Raw genomic sequence first — 20,676 nt, forward strand, 5'->3', positions numbered from 1 at the left:
TAAACCAGCCCAGTTCATCCCCTTCCCCCACTGCACCACACAACCAGCCCAGCTCTTCCCCCCCACCCACTGCATCCCAAAACCAGTCCAACCTGTCTCTGCCTCCCTAACCGGTTCTTCCTCTCACCCATCCCTTCCTCCCACCCCAAGCCACACCCCCAGCTACCTACTAACCTCATCCCACCTCCTTGACCTGTCCGTCTTCCCTGGACTGACCTATCCCCTCCCTACCTCCCCACCTACACCCTCTCCACCTATCTTCTTTACTCTCCATCCTCGGTCCGCCTCCCCCTCTCTCCCTATTTATTCCAATTCCCTCCCCCCATCCCCCTCTCTGATGAAGGGTCTAGGCCCGAAACGTCAGCTTTTGTGCTCCTGAGATGCTGCTTGGCCTGCTGTGTTCATCCAGCCTCACATTTTATTATCTTGGAATCTCCAGCATCTGCAGTTCCCATTATCTCTGGTCCCATCATTTGTTTGGTATGGCAAAAAAGTAGTAACAAAAGGAAGGCAGTGCCAGATGGAAACAAAAACAATAAAACAAGCAAGCCTGACGTACTTGTGTACTTCCAAATGGGAGTCCAATAAATTCAATTCCAGGCATTATTGTTGTTTTTAAACTGTATGTTCCCTCAGCTAGTGTCAATTTCTTTTATTCAATAAAAGGATGCAGACATCACCAGCTGGGGCAGCACTTATTGCCATCCCTGGTTGATGCTGACAAGGAAGTTATCTTCCCAAACCCCTCCAGTCCATTTGGTACACCAACAGTGCTGTTTGGGAAGGAATTTGACTCAGAAGGTATAGAAACACATTACCAATTTTGAGTGGCAAGTAGCTCAGAGGAAAACATACAGGTGGTAGTGTTTCTATATCGCTGCTGTCCTCCTCCTACAGTGGTCATAGGTGTGGAATGTACAGTGTTATCTGCAGTGCATCTTGTACACAGTACTGCTTGCTACTGAATGACAATGATGAGGGGAGTAGATGCAATGCCATTCAAACAGGGAATTTTGTCCTGGATGGTGTGCAGCATCTCAAATGTTGCTGGAGCTATATCCATCTGAGCATGTGGGAGTATTTCATCACACTGTAATCCACAAGCACCAACAGCCTCCACCACCGATGCTCAGTAGCAGCAGTGTGTACTATCTACAAGATGCCCTGAAGAAGGTCAAAGATCTTGAGACAGCACCTTCCAAACCCAAAACCACTTCTACCTAGGAAGACAAGAGCAGCAGATACATACAAGCCACACTCCATTCTGAGCTGGAAATAAAATCACCATTCCTTCACTGTTGCTGAGTCAAAATCCTGGAATTCCCTCCCTAATGGCATTGTTGGCCAACTGACAGAGCAACAGTGGTTCAGAAGGCAATTCATCGCCACCTTCTCAAGGGCAACGAAGGCATGCAATAAATGCTAGTCAGCCAGCGACGCTCATATCCCACAAAACAATAAAATGTGAGGCTGGATGAACACAGCAGGCCATGCAGCATCTCAGGAGCACAAAAGCTTTTGTGCTCCTGAGATGCTGCTTGGCCTGCTGTGTTCATCCAGCCTCACATTTTATTATCTTGGAATTCTCCAGCATCTGCAGTTCCCATTATCTTTCATATCCCACAAAACGATGTTTTTTAAGAAAATCTCCATTCTTGTGGACGGTGAACGACGGGGCCTACGGTGAGGACTGATGTCAACACATCTTTCATTAACATACACGTCAATGTTAACACACCTCTCCTTCTCGTCTCTCCCCCCCCAACTTATTAGTTCTTCCTCTTCAGACAGCGCTCACCCATCACTGTCTGCACTGGAGTAGCTCCGCCTTCTCCATAACCAAGCGGCAGCCGGTACTCGGCAGCCGCGCCCCTTTGCAGCCGCCCGGAGAAAAACCGCCAACATCCGACCCCTCGCGCTCGCGCCGCCGTCAGGCCACCGGAACCCTATCACCCCATTGGCCAGTGCACGGAACAACCACCCCGCTCCCTTCCCGGCTTCTCCGTCTCCCATTGGTCGGTTAGGCTCGTCCCGTCGATCAGCCGGGCCGTGTTCATTGGCTCCGAAACAAAGAGTCCATCCTTTGATTGGTCGTGACTCTCCAAGAGCTCGGTGTTTGGCTGGAGGTGCTGCCCCGGCCGTGATGCGTTGGAGCGGCGTCCGATTAACAGGGGATCTCGCTCCCTCGTTGGTGCGTGGTGACCGGAGCGCTGCCATTTGATTGGCTGGGTTGGAATGAGGCACCGCCTCCTGAGGGTGGTGCTTTGGTGGCGAGGCGGCAGCTGTGGTGTCGTTGGATGGGTCTTTAAAATATTTTTGGTGTTCGACATCAATGTCAATAATTTGGACAATTTCCACCTCTTCTCACCTCTCGCTCTCTCTTTTGATAGTAGAATGAAACGTTTCATTAAACAGCAGAAAATGCTGGAAACACGCAGCTGCTCCTGAAGCTTCCAGGTAATGGACCCTTCTTCATCGGAATCAAAATCAAGCGAAGCCATTGCATTTGGGTTGTGGTCAGGATAAAATAAGAAGTTAGGATTTGTGAGTGCCACAGCTTCATTAACGTTCAAAGATGTTGCCTATGATGTGGTGTGCAACACCCTGGCTTTCAGGGTGAATATCAAATAAGGCGTCCACGGAGTGCCGCAGCGCGAAACGTGCATCCTTGTGGATACAAAAGGATCCCAAAGCACTACTTCGAAGGAAAAAAACATGTGGGACTTCTCTGACAAATACTTATCCCTCAACCAACATCACTTAAAAGCAAAATACTTTAGATGTTGGATAGCTGAAATATAATCAGAAAGTGTTGGACAAACTCAACTGGCTTGGCAGCATCCGTGGAGACAAAGCTAGTGTTTTGAGTCTAGTATTTTCTTCAGGAATTCCCTTAAAAGAGCAGAATCTTGCTGATGCCCACAGAACATTCTGCATATAGATATGTGTGTGCATTCTACGTTACACTTCAACAGGTGTCATAGGTAGCAAAGTGCTTTGGAACATCCTGAAAAGTGATATAAATGCATGTTTGCTGAGTTCTGAGGAATTGTCACTTGACCTGAGATGTTAACTCTGATTTCTCTCTGTAGATGCCATGAGACCTGCTGAGCATATCCAGCAATTTCTATTTTTGTTTCAAGTTTGGTAGGCAATTTTAAAAGAAGCAAACATCTCAGAAATCATCAGAAATTCTTGTAGCTCACGATGGATGGATAATAAATTGTGCTGCTGGAATTCAAAACAACACATATATGTATATTCTATGAATGTTGGATTGTAGTATATTTTACTAATGATAAATCTTTTTTTAAGGCTTCTGTAATAACTTCATTGCCATATCATTTTGACTCTGATTTTAGGATCCTAATCAAGAAGTAAATACATTTGTGTCTTTCAGGGTACACTTCACAATGGCAAACAAGACATTTATTATATCTGCTCCTGGGAAGTTGATATTGCATGGAGAACATGCAGTGGTGCATGGGAAGGTAATCTGGCATGTAACTGAAGGAAAAACGAGCATTGCATTTTGTATATGAAAGAGAGAATCTCAGGTTTGATTTGGGCTAGTTTGACTTCAATCAGTTCAGCACATCAAGAAGCACAAATGGTGTGGAAAAAACCGCAACGGCAATTACAGGTAGCAAGGGAATCTATCTGAATTTGTCCATGAAGTTGCTGATTTATAAAGAGAATAAACAGTTGATAACATCCTCAGTTAGATGGCTTGAATTTTCACATTCACGTTGTATAGATCACCAAGTTTAGATCAAGATTACATCTTATTACAAAAGCAACTGGTTACTTCTTGCATAATTCCAGTGCTCTGGCTTCAGCTGCTCTTCTTGATAGAGGTATCTAGCAGTTAATCACTGCATAAGGAAAGACTTCCTAGCACCTGGCCAAGAAATACCCATCACGTTTCTGTACCATATCTGAAACAGGTCTTTTTTGTAGTAATCCTGGGGATTAACCTCAATTGTGTAGCTCAAGGTGAGTAGGAGATTGCAGGAACTATGTCCTTTCCCAATGACATCTACTTGAGGTGAGTATACATGAGGTGAGCCTGGAATGCAGGACTTCTTGCCTTGATATTTGAGAGTAGAGGCCTGATGTAGAGTCTGGGCTGAATTTAGTTATAAACACTCTGTAAAGTCTTCTTTTTAATGTTACCTTCTGACAGCAAGGATCATTCTCATTGCTCATATTTGTATTGACCCAGTGTTCTGAAAAATTGTCATTGTTGGGTGGTGGCCACATGCTCTGTGCAGGAGTCCAAATATGAGTTAGAAGTTTTAATTTGACAATATAACCCTGTTTACTTTGCTTATCACATCTAGAGATGCCAGTAAACAAGAAGGCAACCCACGCTTTTAAGATCTATTTCACCGCACCCTTTGTGAAGCTCTGTCCCATGAGGGATTATATGTGCCACCAGTTCAAAGATGGCTCCTCATTTGAGTTTACCAGTGTGATGCTATCTCTGCTGTGTCCTTCCTGAGACTGTGATTCCTTCTTATTTTGTATCTGAACAAATTAGAGGTCTCGCAACACAAATCTTTAGGATGCAGCACAGTTTGTTTTCTTGCGCATATGCCATTTCAACCCAGCTAGTTTTTGGTTCTTTTATGCAACTAATTGCTAGTCTAGCAACTTTTGATAACTAATTTTAGTTTATAAAGGAGGGTTGTGAGGTATTTTTCGAAAGCCAGGGGTCATGTATAGTTCACACAACAGGTTGATTTAAAAAAAACCTGCTGGAAAAGCTCAGTGGGCCGGGCAGCATCTATGAAGTCAGAAGCAGATATAATGCTGAAGATCACAGGGACACACCCTGCTTTGTTTTCTTTCACTCATACTATAGTAACCTTGCTTCCTTTGTGACTAATTTTAAGTTTGAATGTTCATTTGATTTAATTCAGTTGGCATAAAATGTCATAGAGTCAGGTGAAATGGTAATTCTTCAACCGTGGTAAATCATTTGTTCAATCTGTAGTCACTCTCCTATATTCAGTTTTTATTAATGAACTGTACAGTGTTTTATTTTTCCTTTTTTTTGTTCCTTTGGCAAACTAGGTGTTAAGGCAAATGGCAATCAGCATCTTTAAAACTAAATGCTTTTGTTTGGTATTATTGTAGCAGACAGAAATCATTTTATTTTCTTCTGCAGTTGGAACACAATGTATTATTTTTGAAACTCTCAGCTGCTAATGCTAAATATTTTTGTATTTGTAGGTAGCTCTGGCAGTCAGCTTAAACTTGAAAACATATCTCCGGCTGCAACCTTGTGCTGATCAAAAAGTGCAATTAATCTTACCAAATATTAATGTCCATCTTAGTTGGAAATCTGCTGCCCTGCAGTTTCTGCAGTCAGCAATTGATGGTAAGATGCACACAAATGAACAAAATTATAATTAATAAAGCACATTGTACCTGCAAGCTCTTTTAGAGACATTAATTCATAAGACAATTAGCATAAAAGATGGGGCAGCCAGTAGAAGCACCATGTTGGGACACAGATTCTTGCACCAGTGGGATCTGGATCTAAGACAAGCTGCTGTTTTGAGGTGGATGAATAGATACGTGATTATTGTATGCAGGAAATATTCCAGAAGATATTCTTATTTTTTTGATGGTCAGATCAAAATAACACTCGCAGCAAGTTGGGTACAGGAAACTGGGAATAAAAAGTGAAGAAATATTGGGAGAAAAATTTGCAACATTCAAACATGATTTAACCGAATATTCTGGAACATGGCTTTGTGTTAATCCACATGGCATTGTAGTTTTGCATGTTACATGAGAAATCCCAAATGTACTGCTTGGGGCATGGATGGAGAAATTGATGGAAGATGCCTATTTCTGCCTGAATGTAATTAAAAGACAAAGGGGCATTTTTTTAAAAACCAAAAGAACTGCAATGCTGTAAATCAGGAACAGAAACAGAAGTTGCTGGAAAAGCTGAACGGGTCTGGCAGCTCCTGTGAAGAGAAGTCAGAATTAATGTTTCGGGTCCGGTGACCCTTCCTCAGGACTGGGCATTTATGTCTGTTTCTCACAGGAATAAATTAAGTAGGCTGTTCAGTTTTTTGAGCCTGGCCTTCCAATCCATAAGATCATTTTGATTTGCTTGTCAATCTAAAATCTATCTAACTCCACTTTGAATAAAATTAATGACCTGGCCTCCATTGTTTTCTGAAGAAGAGAATTCCACAAAATAATGACATTCTGAAAGAAAAGTAGCTGCGCCAATTTCTTATAGGAGACATGTTACTTACTCAGATCGCTGTAGCACCAACATCTGCCACCTCTCTCCATTTGAACAGTAGACTGATTTTTCTATTGTTCCTGCCAAAATGAACAAATTCACATCAACCCACATGTCCCATCTGCCTAATTTTAGCTCACATACTTGATCTTTCTATTGTCAATTGCAGGCTGTCTTCCCATTGACAACTTACTTTTCTGTCTATCTTGGCGTTATCAGCAAATTTAGCCATTATACATTCAGTCCCTTCATCCAAGTTATTCAATATAGATTGTAAATATTCTTTTGAATGATAACTAATTTCCAATACAGCTCAAGCTTGTAGCATATAGAATATAAGTCTTTACAATTCCCTTTTTGGCTCCGAGTCTAGTCATGCAACAGAAAGGCGCTCCGTCAATTTGCGCAGTTCAGGATCAATCTGTTAGGTAGGTAGATAACAAAAACAAAACAGGGAGCAGTAACAGGAGAATGATCTCTGACTGATCGAGCTTGGTTACGCTGAGTACCTTGAAGTAACTTTAATCGGCCTCTGTTAAGGCAGATGTCTGATTAATTCAACCTACTGTGTGCAGGTTCTTCCATAATGCTGCATTCTAGCTAATGATGACGTGGAGAACAGTTTTTCAAAGGCAATCATGGAGGACAGATATGAAATTGAATGTTCACATATCCAAGCCTAGGTGATGACAGAGGTAGGCTTGCGACGAACAGTTATTCAGCCAGTGTCCTGTGGTTAGCAAGAAGATGACAGCAAACTATCTCTAATCTGATCGTGCCTTTTGATCTACTCTATATCTGATACTACAGTAACCAGCATCTATCTTTGGGTAGCGTGCCCGAATTGTGTGTGTAATTTGGTTGGGCTCCAGTAATACCCATGTAGACCCCTGTGGTTCCTACATCGTGGCTCTGCCGATTTCTCCAAGTTCTTGGGACACGTGTATTTATGGGCAAATGTGAGTAGAATCTAGTGGGAGGGAGAACACGTTTTGCATGCACAGATTAGTTCATTGTTAGGTTTGAAGACTCCAGCTTGACACCCCTTCTGCATGCCCTTTGACATCCAGGTGTTATTTCATTATAAATTCCAAAATAAAATTCTTCCAAGAACAAATATTCACAGAAAAAGTGCTTGTGGGATATTCTTCTCCAGTTACCAATTCAATGGTATAATTTTGCTGCTGGTATATTTAGAAAATATGACGTACTGATTTTTTTTTCATGTAAGTTCCTGATAAGAACAATGTGTACCTGATGGAAGGGGTTTAAAGTAGCCTGACATACGAGTATTTGGTTACTTGTTGTCTGGATTACAAAGGGATTGGGGAAATTTTTCTACATTGAAAGTGCTACGCCGTTGCAAATTGTTGCCACATTTTACTAATTCATTCAATTGAAGACCTTGTATTTAACTAGTTGTATACATGCTGCCAATGTAAGAAATCCAGTTATGAAAAAGTGATTATTTGAAACATTATAGCTTATATTTCTGGATTTAACTTTCCTATTGTTAGTTTTAAACTACATTTGACATTTAACCAACACAATTCTTGATTTAATCAAAGAATGAACCATTTGCAATGTGTTGATTATGGTTTGTTTGTTTAAATACAAGTGGCATAGGTGCAAAATAGTTTGTGTCTGACTTTCATTGACCCCACTGCTGATGTCTATTGTTCACTTTTTTCTTTAAGTGACTGATGTGCTAACCCCAAAGCCTCCAAACCAGGAACAAGTGGATCATTTGAGACAGTTTGCAGGAATTTCAGAAGGCTCAACAGATGCAAAAAGCCTTAGTATCCTCTGTTTCCTTTATCTTTATGGGGCTATCTGCACCAGAGATGGGTATTAGATTTTTCTATACACTAAGTTGACTGCAGCATGAATGATACAATTCAACTTGTGCAAATTTGATGGAAAGTGTCAGACTGGTGTCACAATTGCAAGAACTTATGGTGTTTTTAGATTACATCTGATAGGTGCTGCATAATGTACTTAGTTGCTTGATATTACAGAACTTAAGCATTACTGAAAGGAGACATGAGGTCAGTGCTTTGTGTCTTGCATTCATCAAGACTAGGACACAAGAAACTAGACTTGAAAAATATGTTTGCATTGGGTTTGAGTTTAGATGGATATAGGTTTAATCTAAAGACAAGAAAGTTGAGAACATAGATCAATGTCATGGAGGTAAAAGTAACAGGCACTCAATATGGAAAAAATTATTGAAGTAATAATAAAATAATACGAACATAAACAAAATTAAAGTTTATTAGGAATAACTGAAACAAGGGTTCAGAGGTTGAGGTATATAAATATTATGGAGAGTAATGTGTTCAGAAATAGGAAAAGAAAGAGAGTGGTTGATAAGGCAGTTGTGTTCTTTAAAAAACAACAAATATAGTGGCAAGAATTACATAACTAACAAAGGGATCCATAGAGAGCTGATAGAGTGTTGCTTTCCAGGAGTACGATAACAAAGAGATGTGGGGGCCATTTAAGTGTTTGTGTGGAAAGATGGATAGGTTGAATAAAAAGTTTTTTTTTTCCTCTCAGGATAGGGGGTTCCAAAACTAGACAGCATAGGTTTAAGGTGAGAGGGGAAAGATTTAAAAGGGACCTAACGGGCAACTTTTTCATGCAGAGGGCAATGCACATATTGAATGAGCTGCCAGAGGAGGAGGTGGAGGGTGGCACAATTACAACATTTAAAAGGCATCTGGATGGGTATATGAATAGGAAAGGTTTCGCGGGAAATAGGCCAAATACTAGCAGATTGGACTAAATTAATTTAGGATATCTGGTTGGCATGGACAAATTGGACTGAAGGGTCTGTTTCCGTCCTATACATCTCTGTAATTCTAAGTGAGGAAAATTAGAAATATAATGTGAAAATATGCACCTTGCAGCAATCAAAGTGCTGAAATGATATTGTGCTGTTCTTGTTTTTTCAAATGATAGGCAGCTGCCAAACGTGGACATTCTGATTTGGTCTGAACTTCCAATAGGAGCTGGCTTGGGATCTAGTGCTGCATATTGTGTGTGCCTGGCAGCAGCCCTTTTATCAGCCAGTGGGGCCATTACCTGTCCAGATCCACAGGAGTATAACAGTACCAGGTAAGCAAAGATATCTCTGCGGTTCTATAACCTGCCCTCTTATTAGACATTCAAATTATCCAGTCAAATGGGGGGTGGGGGGGGTAACGGTAAATCTGAAATTATAAATTTCAAACAAAATGTTGACTTGGGTCAGCTGTTACTGTAATGAGTTGGGATGGGTATGTTTACTGGTGCGATTCACGAGGGTGCAATTTAGTAAGTGGTATCTGTGGCATGGGTGGTTGGTTTGCAATACGGAGTGATGCCAACAGTGTGGGTTTGATTCCCACACCAACTTATGAAGAGGGACTCACTTTCCTAACTTCCCCTCGTTACCTGAGCAGTGGTGACCATCAGGTTAAACCATCACTAACCATCTCTCTCTTTAATGAGAAAGCAACCTAATGGTCTGGTAAGACTGTGTGGTGACTTCACCTGTAACGCGTTCATCTGATTCTGTAAGGTTAGAAATGTTCAGTTAAATAACTGAATGTTTATTTGTGACTCTTAATTATAAGTTCTGGAGCAAATTGTTCAACCAAACTGACTGCTGTCAGGTAGCAAGCATGTGACATTGAGAGTAGTTAAACAGTTTTTTTTGTCAAGGATGAAAATATGTATTACTTATAGCTATAAAACAATACTGTGCCTGTTGCCGTATCTTGAAGCATGGCGCTCGGCCAAGTTTGGATGATGCAGATCCTGCCCCTTTCTGTCCTATACACTGGCTGATTTGCCACAGATTTACTTGTCTCATTTTGACAGAAACAGACTATTCAGTCTGTCATTTATCTGCTGACAGAATAGCTTGTTCCTTGACCGATTAGGTCATGGCGAGGAAAGTGCAGATTCCTAGCCTGCCAATGATCTGGAAGCTTTAATTAAAGAAAATTAATCTTTTTTGCAGTAAATGTTCCTTTGCCTAGGCGGAGCTAGTTAATGTAATAGGTACAAATTGCAGCAGATGTCAAAAAATTAGATTTCAGCAAAATTAGGACAATTTAAAATGTGATAAATTGTACTGTGGTGCAGAAGATAATACCATTATACATATTTATAATGAAAATACATGGAGGAAAAAGGAGCAGATGTAATGAAGAATTACCATTAAACATCGTAAAACCGGTAGTATTTAGTAGAAATATTATTCTTCCTGCTAACCAGTGTTTCTCTGCCTTTATTTTTCTCTTTACCCGCAATCAGATGGAGTGAGGATGAACTGGAGCTGATTAACAAATGGGCATTTCAAGGAGAGAAATTGATCCATGGGAACCCATCTGGTGTGGACAATGCTGTGGGAACATGGGGTAACACTTACTGAATTGAAATCACAATATTTTAGTGGGATTCTAGAAGTTATGGAAGTTATTTCACGTGGAAAATTTGACATGATGATGTGCTATAGATGCCTTTAAGAATAAACTGGCCAAGTTCATGGAGGAAGAAATGCCAGGAGATGCTGATAGATGAAGTAGCAGACTTGTATGGACTGTTAGCCCTATTTGGTCCAAATGATCTGTTTATGTTGTAAATTTTATATCAAGTTAAAATGTAACTATGCATGAACTTTTCTCTGGAAATGACTACTAACGGAAAGAGTGGATGATTGTGCAGCATACTGATATTTGACGTGGAAACTGTGGAATCTCAGTGCTGATATTGTAAACTATGCCACTAGGTGGCAGCCTCACAGCAGCAGTTTAGATTTCTTATTCGTTATGTAATGACTTCTTTCCATAGCTGGAACACAAGTCCTGCTAGTGATATTTAACGAGAAGGGACAGAATGATTTAGAAATGTGTGTTGAATAACTTTGTAAGAAATTAGCATGATAATGCTTCTGAACGCACCTGGTTTTAAAGAGGAAGGATGCTAAGGAAAATCTCAAAGCCTTTTATTCATATATAAATAGCAAAAGTGTAACGAGAGAAAGGATTGGCCCACTTATAGGACAAAGAAGGAAAGTTATGTGCTGATTCAGAGAAAATGGGTGACATTCTTAACGAGTACTTTGCATCGGTATTCACCAAGGAGAGGGATATGACGGATGTTGAGGTTAGGGATAAATGTTTGCTTAGTCTAGGTCAAGTTGACTTAAGGAAGGAGGAAGTGTTAGGTATCCTAAAAGACATTAAGGTGGACAAGTCCCCAGGTCCGGATGGGATCTATCCCAGGTTACTGAGGGAAGTGAGAGAGGAAATAGCCGGGGCCCTAACAGATATCTTTGCAACGTCCTTAGACATGGGTGAGGTCCCAGAGGACTGGAGACTTGCTAATGTTGTTTAAAAAGGGCAGCAAGAATAATCTGGGTAATTATCGACCGGTGACCCTGACGTCAGTGGTAGGGAAGCAACTGCAGAAGATACTGAGGGATAGGATCTATTCCCATTTGGAAGAAAATGGGCTTATCAGTGATAGGCAACATGGTTTTGTACAGGGAAGGTCATGTCTTACCAGCTTAATAGAATTCTTTGAGGACATGATAAAGTTGATTGCTGAGGGAAAGGCTGTAGATGTAATATACTTGGACTTCAGTAAGGCGTTTGATAAGGTTCCCCATGGCAGGCTGATGGAGAAAGTGAAGTCACATGGGGTCCAGGGTGTGCTAGCTAGATGGATAAAAAACTGGCTGGGCAACAGAAGACAGAGGGTAGTAGCAGAAGGGAGTTTCTCAAATTAGGGACCTGTGACCAGTGGTGTTCCACAGGGATCTGTGCTGGGACCACTGTTGTTTCTGATATATGTAAATGATCTGGAGGAAGGTGTAGGTGGTCTGATCAGCAAGTTTGCTGATGACACTAAGATTGGTGGAGTAGTTGATAGTGAAGGGGACTGTCAGAAATTACAGCAGAATATAGATAGACTGGAGAGTTGGGCAGATAAATGGCAGATGGAGTTCAATCCAGGCAAATGCGAGGTGATGCATTTTGGAAGATCAAATTCAAGGGCGAACTATACAGTAAATGGAAAAGTCCTAGGGAAAATTGATGAACAGAGAGATCTGGGTGTTCAGGTCCATTGTTCCCTGAAGGTGACAACGCAGGTCAATAGAGTGGTCAAGAAGGCATATGGCATGCTTTCCTTCATTGTGCGAGGTATTGAGTATACAAGAGTTGGCAGGTCATGTTGCAGTTGTATAGGACTTTGGTTCGGCCACATTTGGAATACTGTGTGTAGTTCTGGTCGCCACATTACCAAAAGGATGTGGATGCTTTGGAGAGGGTGCAGAGGAGGTTCACCAGGATGTTGCCTGGTATGGAGGGTGCTAGCTATGAAGAGAGGTTGAATAGATTAGGATTATTTTCATTAGAAAGACGGAGATTGAGGGGGGGACCTGATTGAGATCTACAAAATCATGAGGGGTATAGACAGGGTGGATAGCAAAAAGCTTTTTCCCAGAGTGGGGGACTCAATTACTAGGGGTCATGAGTTCAAAGTGAGAGGAGGAAAGTTTATGCGAGATATGTGTGGAAAGTTCTTTACGCAGAGGGTGGTGGGCGCCTGGAACGCGTTGCCAGTGGAGGTGGTAGATGCAGACACGTTAGTGTCTTTTAAGATATATTTGGACAGGTATATGGATGGGCAGGGAGCAAATGGACACAAACCGTTAGAAAATAGATGACAGGTTAGACAGAGGATCTTGATCGGCGCAGGCTTGGAGGGCCGAAGGGCCTGTCCCTGTGCTGTAGGTTTCTTTGTTTGTAAATCTTAAAAATAACGAATGAATGATATCAAACAGACTGGACACTGGAGGAGTAAGGCAAGAGTTTTGAGACCCTGAAAGAGAGAATTCTAAGACAAGCACCCTGTATTTATTTAAAGATGGGGAAGAGAGCAACAAGGAAGAAGAGTGTTGAACAATGTGTTGTTTAGAAGGAAAACCAATGTCTAATTTCTTAAAATAGTATTGAGATGGTCGCATTGCACAATTTAGCTAAATCGTTGTATTGGGGATTTACTTTAAAATGTGTTAAAGAACTGATATACAGACTTTTTCATTTGAAATCAATTTCAAATATTACCTTATAATTTGACAAAGTCTTTGCTTATAAAACAATTTTATTATTCATTGTAACAGGAGTGTATTTTGTACTATCCACCCAGCACATCAGCTAGTTTTTAGCATGTATTGATCTATGTTTCTGCTAAGTATTTACTTAATTCTCTAATACCAGATTAGGTCTCAAAGTTAACCACCTCATCACCAGAGTGATGTGAGAATTTTAAAACTTTGCTGCAGTACATTAAGAAATGTGTACATATTTGAGAGGTGTGACACTTGATTATTTTGTTTAAAGGAGGCTACCACAACTCTCGGAACCTGATTTACATTGAACAACAGGGTTTGGGGAAAGCCAGCAGTAAAATGAGGTGTTAACTGATGGCTGTAGCAGTTTCGTGTTTTTATTAGACCATTCCTCGTTGGTCAGGAGGAACAAACTGTAGTCCTACCCACCATCCAGGATGGCTTTAATCTTGACCCTAACCCTTCCCTATAAATATCAGTCTCTATAAAATTTTATTGTTAGATGTGTTGGAGCCATTTTCCGAACTGTATCCATCTATTGGAATTAAACAGAAACTTGACATCATGCTCCACCTCCAAATATTTATCTCTAATATTGGGTTTTGTGCCAGCACTGCAGTGTGAACTAAAAATCTGCGATTTTTTAGCACAGAACTTGAGTATTGCTGAGGAAAGATAGAGGCATGTTATTGATGCTTTGCATCCTGAAGGGTGCAGAACATAATCACAAGAAGATCAAATCTCATCGTGAACAACCGTTTAAACTGTGTGAGAATCGCATGCTGATTGATTGGCATTTAGACTGTGATTGGTAAAGGCAATGATAAGGATAATTCCATCATGGGACAGTTAACCCAAAACCCTTAAATTAAATTCAGTATGTCATCTCTGAATGGTTAAGACATTACTACAGGGAATGCACCAGCGTGTGTGTACTGGTTGCATTTAATTATTTTGATTTGTACACATTCAATAGAATTGTTTGTGAATGCATAATTTAAATAGGGTTTTCTTTTTGTCTTTCATGCTCCTAAAAGAAAACTCCCTGGTTCAAGTATAATTCTTCGATCAGTCTCTGATTCTTTTGCAATTTGACCAAGGCAAAGGGTTGCCTGATGACGACTGAGCCAAGATTCCCAGACCCTTTTGTTTTCTGTTCGTAACCCTACAGTCACTGATTGGATCATGTCTCAATATCAACATGAAGGAAATTGGTTACTGAGGATGAGATCTGGCACTTTTCTTGTTTAAGTAGTCATGTGCTCGATAAACCTGTTGATTGGGATTATCAGTTTAAGAAAATCCTGGTTCATGTAGACGTATTTATCCCAGAGATATGAAAAGTGTAGCGAAAATGTGTATATACTTTTAACGTCAGTCAGTGTTTCCAATCTTTAATTTTTTTTACTGTTCCACTTTAGGGGGATTTCTGAGATATCGCGCAGGTAAAATTGTTCCTTTATCCAGGTACCTATTTTCAGTCACTGATTCCAGTAAGGTTAGAGCTAGTTTCTAAAATGTATTACAACTTCTAACAATCCTTTTGTGCTTTGAAGTGTACTTTTCATGTGGAAAATTAACTATTCAGTAATTAATATTAAATTATTATTGAATTCAAGTAATATCAAATATTGACAAACAAATATTTCATGATGTTATTATGTTAGTTTATCAAATTTCCAATGCAGTAATAGTTTTTAATGCGTTTGAAACAAGGTACACTGACACTAGAGACTATCCCGGCTTTGGCAAGAATTTTTTCAGTCTGTTGCTCCGATAATTTATCCCATTTACTTGGTATAATTCTGATTTTGTTTAAGAACAAAAAGACCTGAGGTCATGTTTTTGAGTTTTGAGAAGAAGAAAATGGCAATATTCAATTTTTTGACTTTGTTGCATTTTCATTTTACGATCATCTGCACACTTGCTTTCTGAATACCAAGCAGTCCCCGTTTCTTAATGTGACTCTACACTTTGCTTTTAGTTTTACAGATGACGGAGTAGGTGTCACACTTGCAAGGCTTGAATGATGCTCTGGAGCTCAAAATCAGATAATCATGGAGGGCTGGACAAGAGGGACTTTTTAAATTCACTATCACTGTTTTGATTATGGCCAATGTTGCAGCTGTAAAAATATATCAGGCAGTCATTCAGAATGTAGCAAATGTTACTTGTTTGCTGCAAGCCAGGTTCATTTTAAATACTCTGCTCCAGTTAATTGCTTTTCTGTTGTGCTTAAGTAAATAACAATAGAGCCAGGCTATCTTATATAGAATTTGCAACCACCCTGAGAGGTGAAGTTTTTTTTCCAACCTTGGATTACAGGAAACATACTGGAGAGAATGAGGAAGAGGTGCAGAATCCAAGTTGTTTGATCCCTGCTTCGGCGGGTTTTTTTAACCACAACAATGAATTATTATTTTTCTTCTTTTTATTTATCCCTGTTGACTAGTGTCTTGCCTGACAGCATATTCTTCTTTGAGTAAGAACTCTGGCTCATTTGAGTAAATGAGCTTAAAATCATAAGATATAAGAGCAAAATTAGGCCATTCGGCCCAGCTCTGCCATTCGATTGTGGCTGATATATTTCGCAGCCCTATTCTTGCTGTAACCTTTTAACCCCTTACTAATTGAGAACCTAAATACTACTTCCTTAAATACACTCAATGACTGGGTCTCCATAGCCTTCTGCGGCTGTGCGTTCCAAAAGTTCTGCACTGTCTGGCTGAGGAATGTACTCCTCATCTCAGGTTTAAAGTTTCGATTCTTCACTCTGAGACTGTGCTTTCAGATTCTAGTCTTTCCTACTTATGGCAACATGCATTGTGGCATGAAAGTACTTGCACTTGTTATTGTTACTTTGTGAATGCTTCAGGATTTTAATTGTTACCAAAGGATAATTTGCTAAGTACAGTTGTTATCACTGTAGTAAAGGGATTTTTGACTTTCTTGAAGGTGGGGAATAATTAGAGAGTCCTGACCCAATCTCCTAAAGTATCTAAATCAAATTATAATGACTTGATTTCAGGAAACAAACTCCTAAATCAACAAATACATGAAAATAATGCAGAAATATTGATACAGAAATCAATAACTCCTACTACAGTCCTCTGGAAGATTCTTTGAGACCTTTGACTTGCACTGCACTTTTAAAAAGCTACATCATTGAGTTTGATTACTTTCAATTAATAACAGTGACATTTTAATCAGATTGTTAGAGCTGGGGATTAATTTCATTTTAAGGAAAAGGGGAAGTAAGAAATAGTCGTTCTGCGTTCAGCTTTTAAAAATTATACTTCTGGTTTCCAGTCCACTAAAAGATGTGGATTTAAAACAAAATGTCCTGATAATTTTTTTTAAAAAGTTGCAACATATTGATCTAAGCATTGAGTACCATGTGTGTGGTATCAGTGCAAACCAAAACAAAATGTCTGCACTGTTTCCAGTGTACAGCTACCTGGTAAGTTTCAGCTCAGTCCTTTCAAGCTACTGACTCCTTTTAAAGTGATTATCTCCTGTTGAACAAAGTGCTTCCTATGTGAAGCAGCATGGAAGGGATAATGAATGACTTATGGACACACTATTAAATACAACACATGCACGCACACACAAATTGCTGGAAAATCTCAGCAGGTCTGGCAGCATTTTTGAAGAGAAATCAATGTTACCGTTTCAAGACGAGTGACCCCTTTCCAGCAACTTCTGTTTTTGTGTCTGATTTACAGCATCTGCAGTTCTTCCCGTTTTTGTAAGCTATGAAATACATCTGGTTACGATGTCATTATGAGTAGGTACAACAAAATGTCATACATTCAATTATTCTATTTGTTTAACATTCTCTTTACACTTTGTTTCAGTGTCCCCACCCTCCGGATACTTCTTACTAACACAAAGGTGCCAAGGAGTACGAAAGTGTTAGTAGCAGGAGTGAAGGATAAACTTAATAAGGTTTGGCTTTTTTAAAACTATCTCTGAGTAAGACTGAATTGTGTCTCATTTTCAGAAGAAATTTAAAAATGTCTTCAGTACTGTTTCTTTATGTATTAGATTAGATTCTGTAGTGTGGAGACAGGCCTTTTGGCCCAACAAGTCCACACCGCCACTTGACCCATTCCCCTATAACCCACACACCCCCGAACACTACGGGCAATTTAGCATGGCCAATCCACCTAGCCTGCACATCTTTGGACTGTGGGAGGAAACCAGAGCACCCGGAGGAAACCCACGCAGACGCGGGGAGAATGTGCAAACTCCACACAGTCGCCCGAGGCTGGAATTGAACCTGGGTCCCTGGTGCTGTGAGGCTGCAGTGCTAGCCACGTGCTGTATGATATTTTCTTTTGCACAAGTTTGCTTAGCTCATTTGACTGGATGGCTATTTTGTGATGCACTGACATCAACAGTACAGGTTCAGCTCCTCTTTCAGCTGAGGTCACTATGAAGGCTATGCCTTCTCAACGTTGCTCCTTGAGATGTGGTGATCCTCAGATTAAACTGCTCACCTGTCATCATTCTCATTAGATAGAGAGAGAGAGCAACCCATCCACTGTGAGCTATGGCGACCTTCACTTTCGTTGTTTCAATCTTGGTGGTGTCTTTGGCGTTCCATCTAGATTTCTGCTGGACAGAAAGATATGAATTTTGGTTTTCTTAACAATTTCTCACACTGACAGTTTCAGAGTGCAAAACTACCTTTGCATCAGTTGGTCTCTCAAGTCGCAAAACGGCGAGTGTAGGAAACAGAAAAATAACAAGAGTGCAGCAAAGGGAATTTTTCAAGTTAAAGCTGTGGAATATTATTACGACAGAACAGGACAAAGGTTAATATTCTGATGAGGTGCTCATGTCACCCTTTGGAGGATCTCTGCCATCTACAGGGTCATGTCAATGTGATTAATAGCCAACCACCTACCTAGATGAGTGCAGCTGTAGTCACTGGAAACTTCACTTGGCTGCTTAATCATACATATAGTTGAGCAGCAGTTGCTGCTGTCTGGCCTTTCCTCCATAAACAAAACTGTGTTCTGATACTATCTGCGCAATGCCCTGCAGTTAATTACCAAGCTTAATTCATTAGCAACTCCCTGCCCCTTGGCTTTTATTAGCTAGAAGCAACACAATCCAGGGTGAACAACATCTCAAAGTTCCTGTCCAAATCTCAGACCACGTCACTTCAATCACTTCACTTTTCTTTCATAGTCACTGATCCAAATTCTCTGACAAACCTCATTGTGGAAGCCCCATGAGCAGACATGCTGCACAAGGTCAGAGAAAAGAGTTGTCATTTTCTAAAACAACAAGGGATGGACAGTGTAAATTGTTTCTCAGTCATTTTTTAATGTGTCTGTTAAAAGATACGGGTTTCACTGGGATGGTTAGCATTTGTTGCCTTTCCCTAATCACCTTTGGAAAGGTGATGGTGAGCTGCTGCAGTTCTCTTTAACTTGCTGTAGCTGTTTTCTGCAGTGGTGTGGCTTGTTAGGCCATCTCAGAGCCTGATTAAAAGCCAATCAGTTTGGAGACGTGTAGATTAGGTGAGGTCACCTATTGGGACATTAGGGAACCAATGCATTTTTATGACAAACTATGATTGCTTTGTGGTTGCTGTTACCAAGTAATTGATTTTAAATTCCACTGATTGCAACGTTGGGATTTGAACCCACATCCTCATCCTCCAAGTATTTGCCTGGGCCGCAGGATTACTAGCCCAGTGGCAATATCAAGAAACCACTGCCTTCCCCTAAAGAACAGATTTTAAGAATATTAATGTTACTCACCTTGAGCACAGAATACATATTCGAAGTGGAGAAAAAATTGGTGATTGAACTTAAGAAAATTTTTCTTGTGTATAGAATGTTTATGGAAGATCTGTGGTGTGCTTAGCTATTCTTCAAGCTACTTGCCGTATGTGAATAACAGAGAACAGTGAGTCAACCAAATAAATTTTCTTTTTTAGCTGCCAAGCATAATAAAACCTGTCCTGGATTCAATAGATGCTATTTCATGCGAATGTGAACGTGTTCTGGCTGCAATAGCATCTGGCAATGCCGTAGATGAGCACTACGCAATCCTGGAGGTGAATTTTACACCTAGCTCTTATTACATTTTACTGCATTTGTGTTGAGTCTGGTCAAATTATAGTTTTAAACAGTGCCGTTAGCTTTTGGAAGAAACAGTAGATGTCATATGTTTTATAACTTGCATCTACTTGACACAAAATGATCAGTATACGGTGTTGGAGTAGCTTAGAGTTTGACAATACTTTGTGACAGCACCTGTGCTTCTGCTTAGGAATGCTTATTTTAAAGCTGTACTCTAGAGTTCAGAAGGTAAGAACACAGAGAACAGTTCTATGTTGAAGTGTCAGTGCTCCTCTGATCTGTGCTAAAAACTTTCAGTCTCTGGGTTTTCTCAATTAAATTCGATCTTTAATTATTGTGATCCAAGACAAGCTAGTGGCTTTCGATGTTTGCTCTACCTGTTTCAAACCACAAGCAGTAAACATTTATTCCAGTAGTACGCCAGGATGTTGCAGTCATCTGCTTTTGTCACAAACTGGCTCAGGTCACTGTTCCAGAGGGAATCTTTGACCTTGCCCTTTTTTTTCAAAAGAAAACTACTTACACAAATATATACCACTGTTTGAAATTAAAACTCTTAAAAATCACAGATAACAAAGTGTGTAGCTACAAAGTACATCAGCGAGCTCTCTGATGAAGGGTCCAGGCCCGAAACGTCAGCTTTTGTGCTCCTAAGATGCTGCTTGACCTGCTGTGTTCATCCAGCCCCACACTTTGTTATCTTGGAATTCTCCAGCATCTGCAGTTCCCATTATCACTGATCTTAAAAATCACACTCCTTTTATCACAACAGCTCCTGCCATGCAATTCAAGGGTTTTCAGTACTTAATAAGGTCAGTTCTCTTACGAAACTAGACTGTCACTGAGCTGTATTACCTAGTTGACAGCTGATCTTTGTCCTCTGTCCTCTTTCACATGTATTACTGGACAATATTCGGAATAAGCTTCCCAGCTGATCTCCGTCGTTTACCAGACCAAAGAGGTGGGGTCTGTTGGGCTCGATTGGTAGTATCCCTCCCCATGGAGTGAGAGACCTGGATTCCAGTCCCACTTGTTCCAGAGATGAGTAATGAAATCCCTCAATAGATTGAATAGAAAAATAAATTAAGTAAAGGACTGAGGTCAATTATGGCACCTTTGGAACTACTTATGCCGACAGTCAAGATCAGCTACTTCAGCACAAAGCCGGAACTGAT

General features: G+C 40.4%; 2 protein-coding genes and 2 long non-coding RNA genes across 6 annotated transcripts in view; 1 reads left to right on the plus strand and 3 right to left on the minus strand.

The window, feature by feature from the left end:
* mmab (metabolism of cobalamin associated B) overlaps nt 1-2,217 on the minus strand; it is a 35,023-nt gene extending 32,806 nt beyond the window's left edge. The window contains exon 1 of the mRNA XM_048556600.2: nt 1,799-2,217. Within this exon, the coding sequence (XP_048412557.2) occupies nt 1,799-2,217 (419 nt within the window). The remainder of the gene's footprint in view (nt 1-1,798) is intronic.
* Nucleotides 2,159-20,676, plus strand: part of mvk (mevalonate kinase) — a 32,420-nt gene continuing 13,902 nt past the window's right edge. Inside the window, exons 1-9 of one of the 3 annotated variants that reach the window (XM_059654963.1) lie at nt 2,159-2,457; nt 3,401-3,491; nt 5,239-5,386; nt 7,969-8,119; nt 9,236-9,391; nt 10,577-10,680; nt 14,822-14,867; nt 17,258-17,348; nt 19,357-19,476. In XM_059654963.1, coding sequence (XP_059510946.1) covers nt 3,414-3,491; nt 5,239-5,386; nt 7,969-8,119; nt 9,236-9,391; nt 10,577-10,680; nt 14,822-14,867; nt 17,258-17,348; nt 19,357-19,476 — 894 coding nt within the window. In that variant the 5' untranslated portion in view covers nt 2,159-2,457; nt 3,401-3,413. The other 2 variants (XM_059654962.1, XM_059654961.1) reach the window with 2 other exon arrangements.
* LOC132210990 (uncharacterized) lies at nt 6,282-20,454 on the minus strand. The gene is made up of 3 exons (XR_009447262.1): nt 20,357-20,454; nt 17,903-18,017; nt 6,282-6,351 (listed from the first exon to the last, which is right to left on the minus strand). It is a non-coding gene; the product is annotated as an uncharacterized LOC132210990 (long non-coding RNA).
* LOC132210991 (uncharacterized) overlaps nt 20,444-20,676 on the minus strand; it is a 57,399-nt gene continuing 57,166 nt past the window's right edge. The window contains exon 3 of the long non-coding RNA XR_009447263.1: nt 20,444-20,558. This is a non-coding gene — a long non-coding RNA (uncharacterized LOC132210991). The remainder of the gene's footprint in view (nt 20,559-20,676) is intronic.

The sequence above is a fragment of the Stegostoma tigrinum genome, chromosome 26 (genome assembly GCF_030684315.1).
Source record: "Stegostoma tigrinum isolate sSteTig4 chromosome 26, sSteTig4.hap1, whole genome shotgun sequence".
In the NCBI taxonomy this organism is placed as follows: domain Eukaryota; kingdom Metazoa; phylum Chordata; class Chondrichthyes; order Orectolobiformes; family Stegostomatidae; genus Stegostoma; species Stegostoma tigrinum.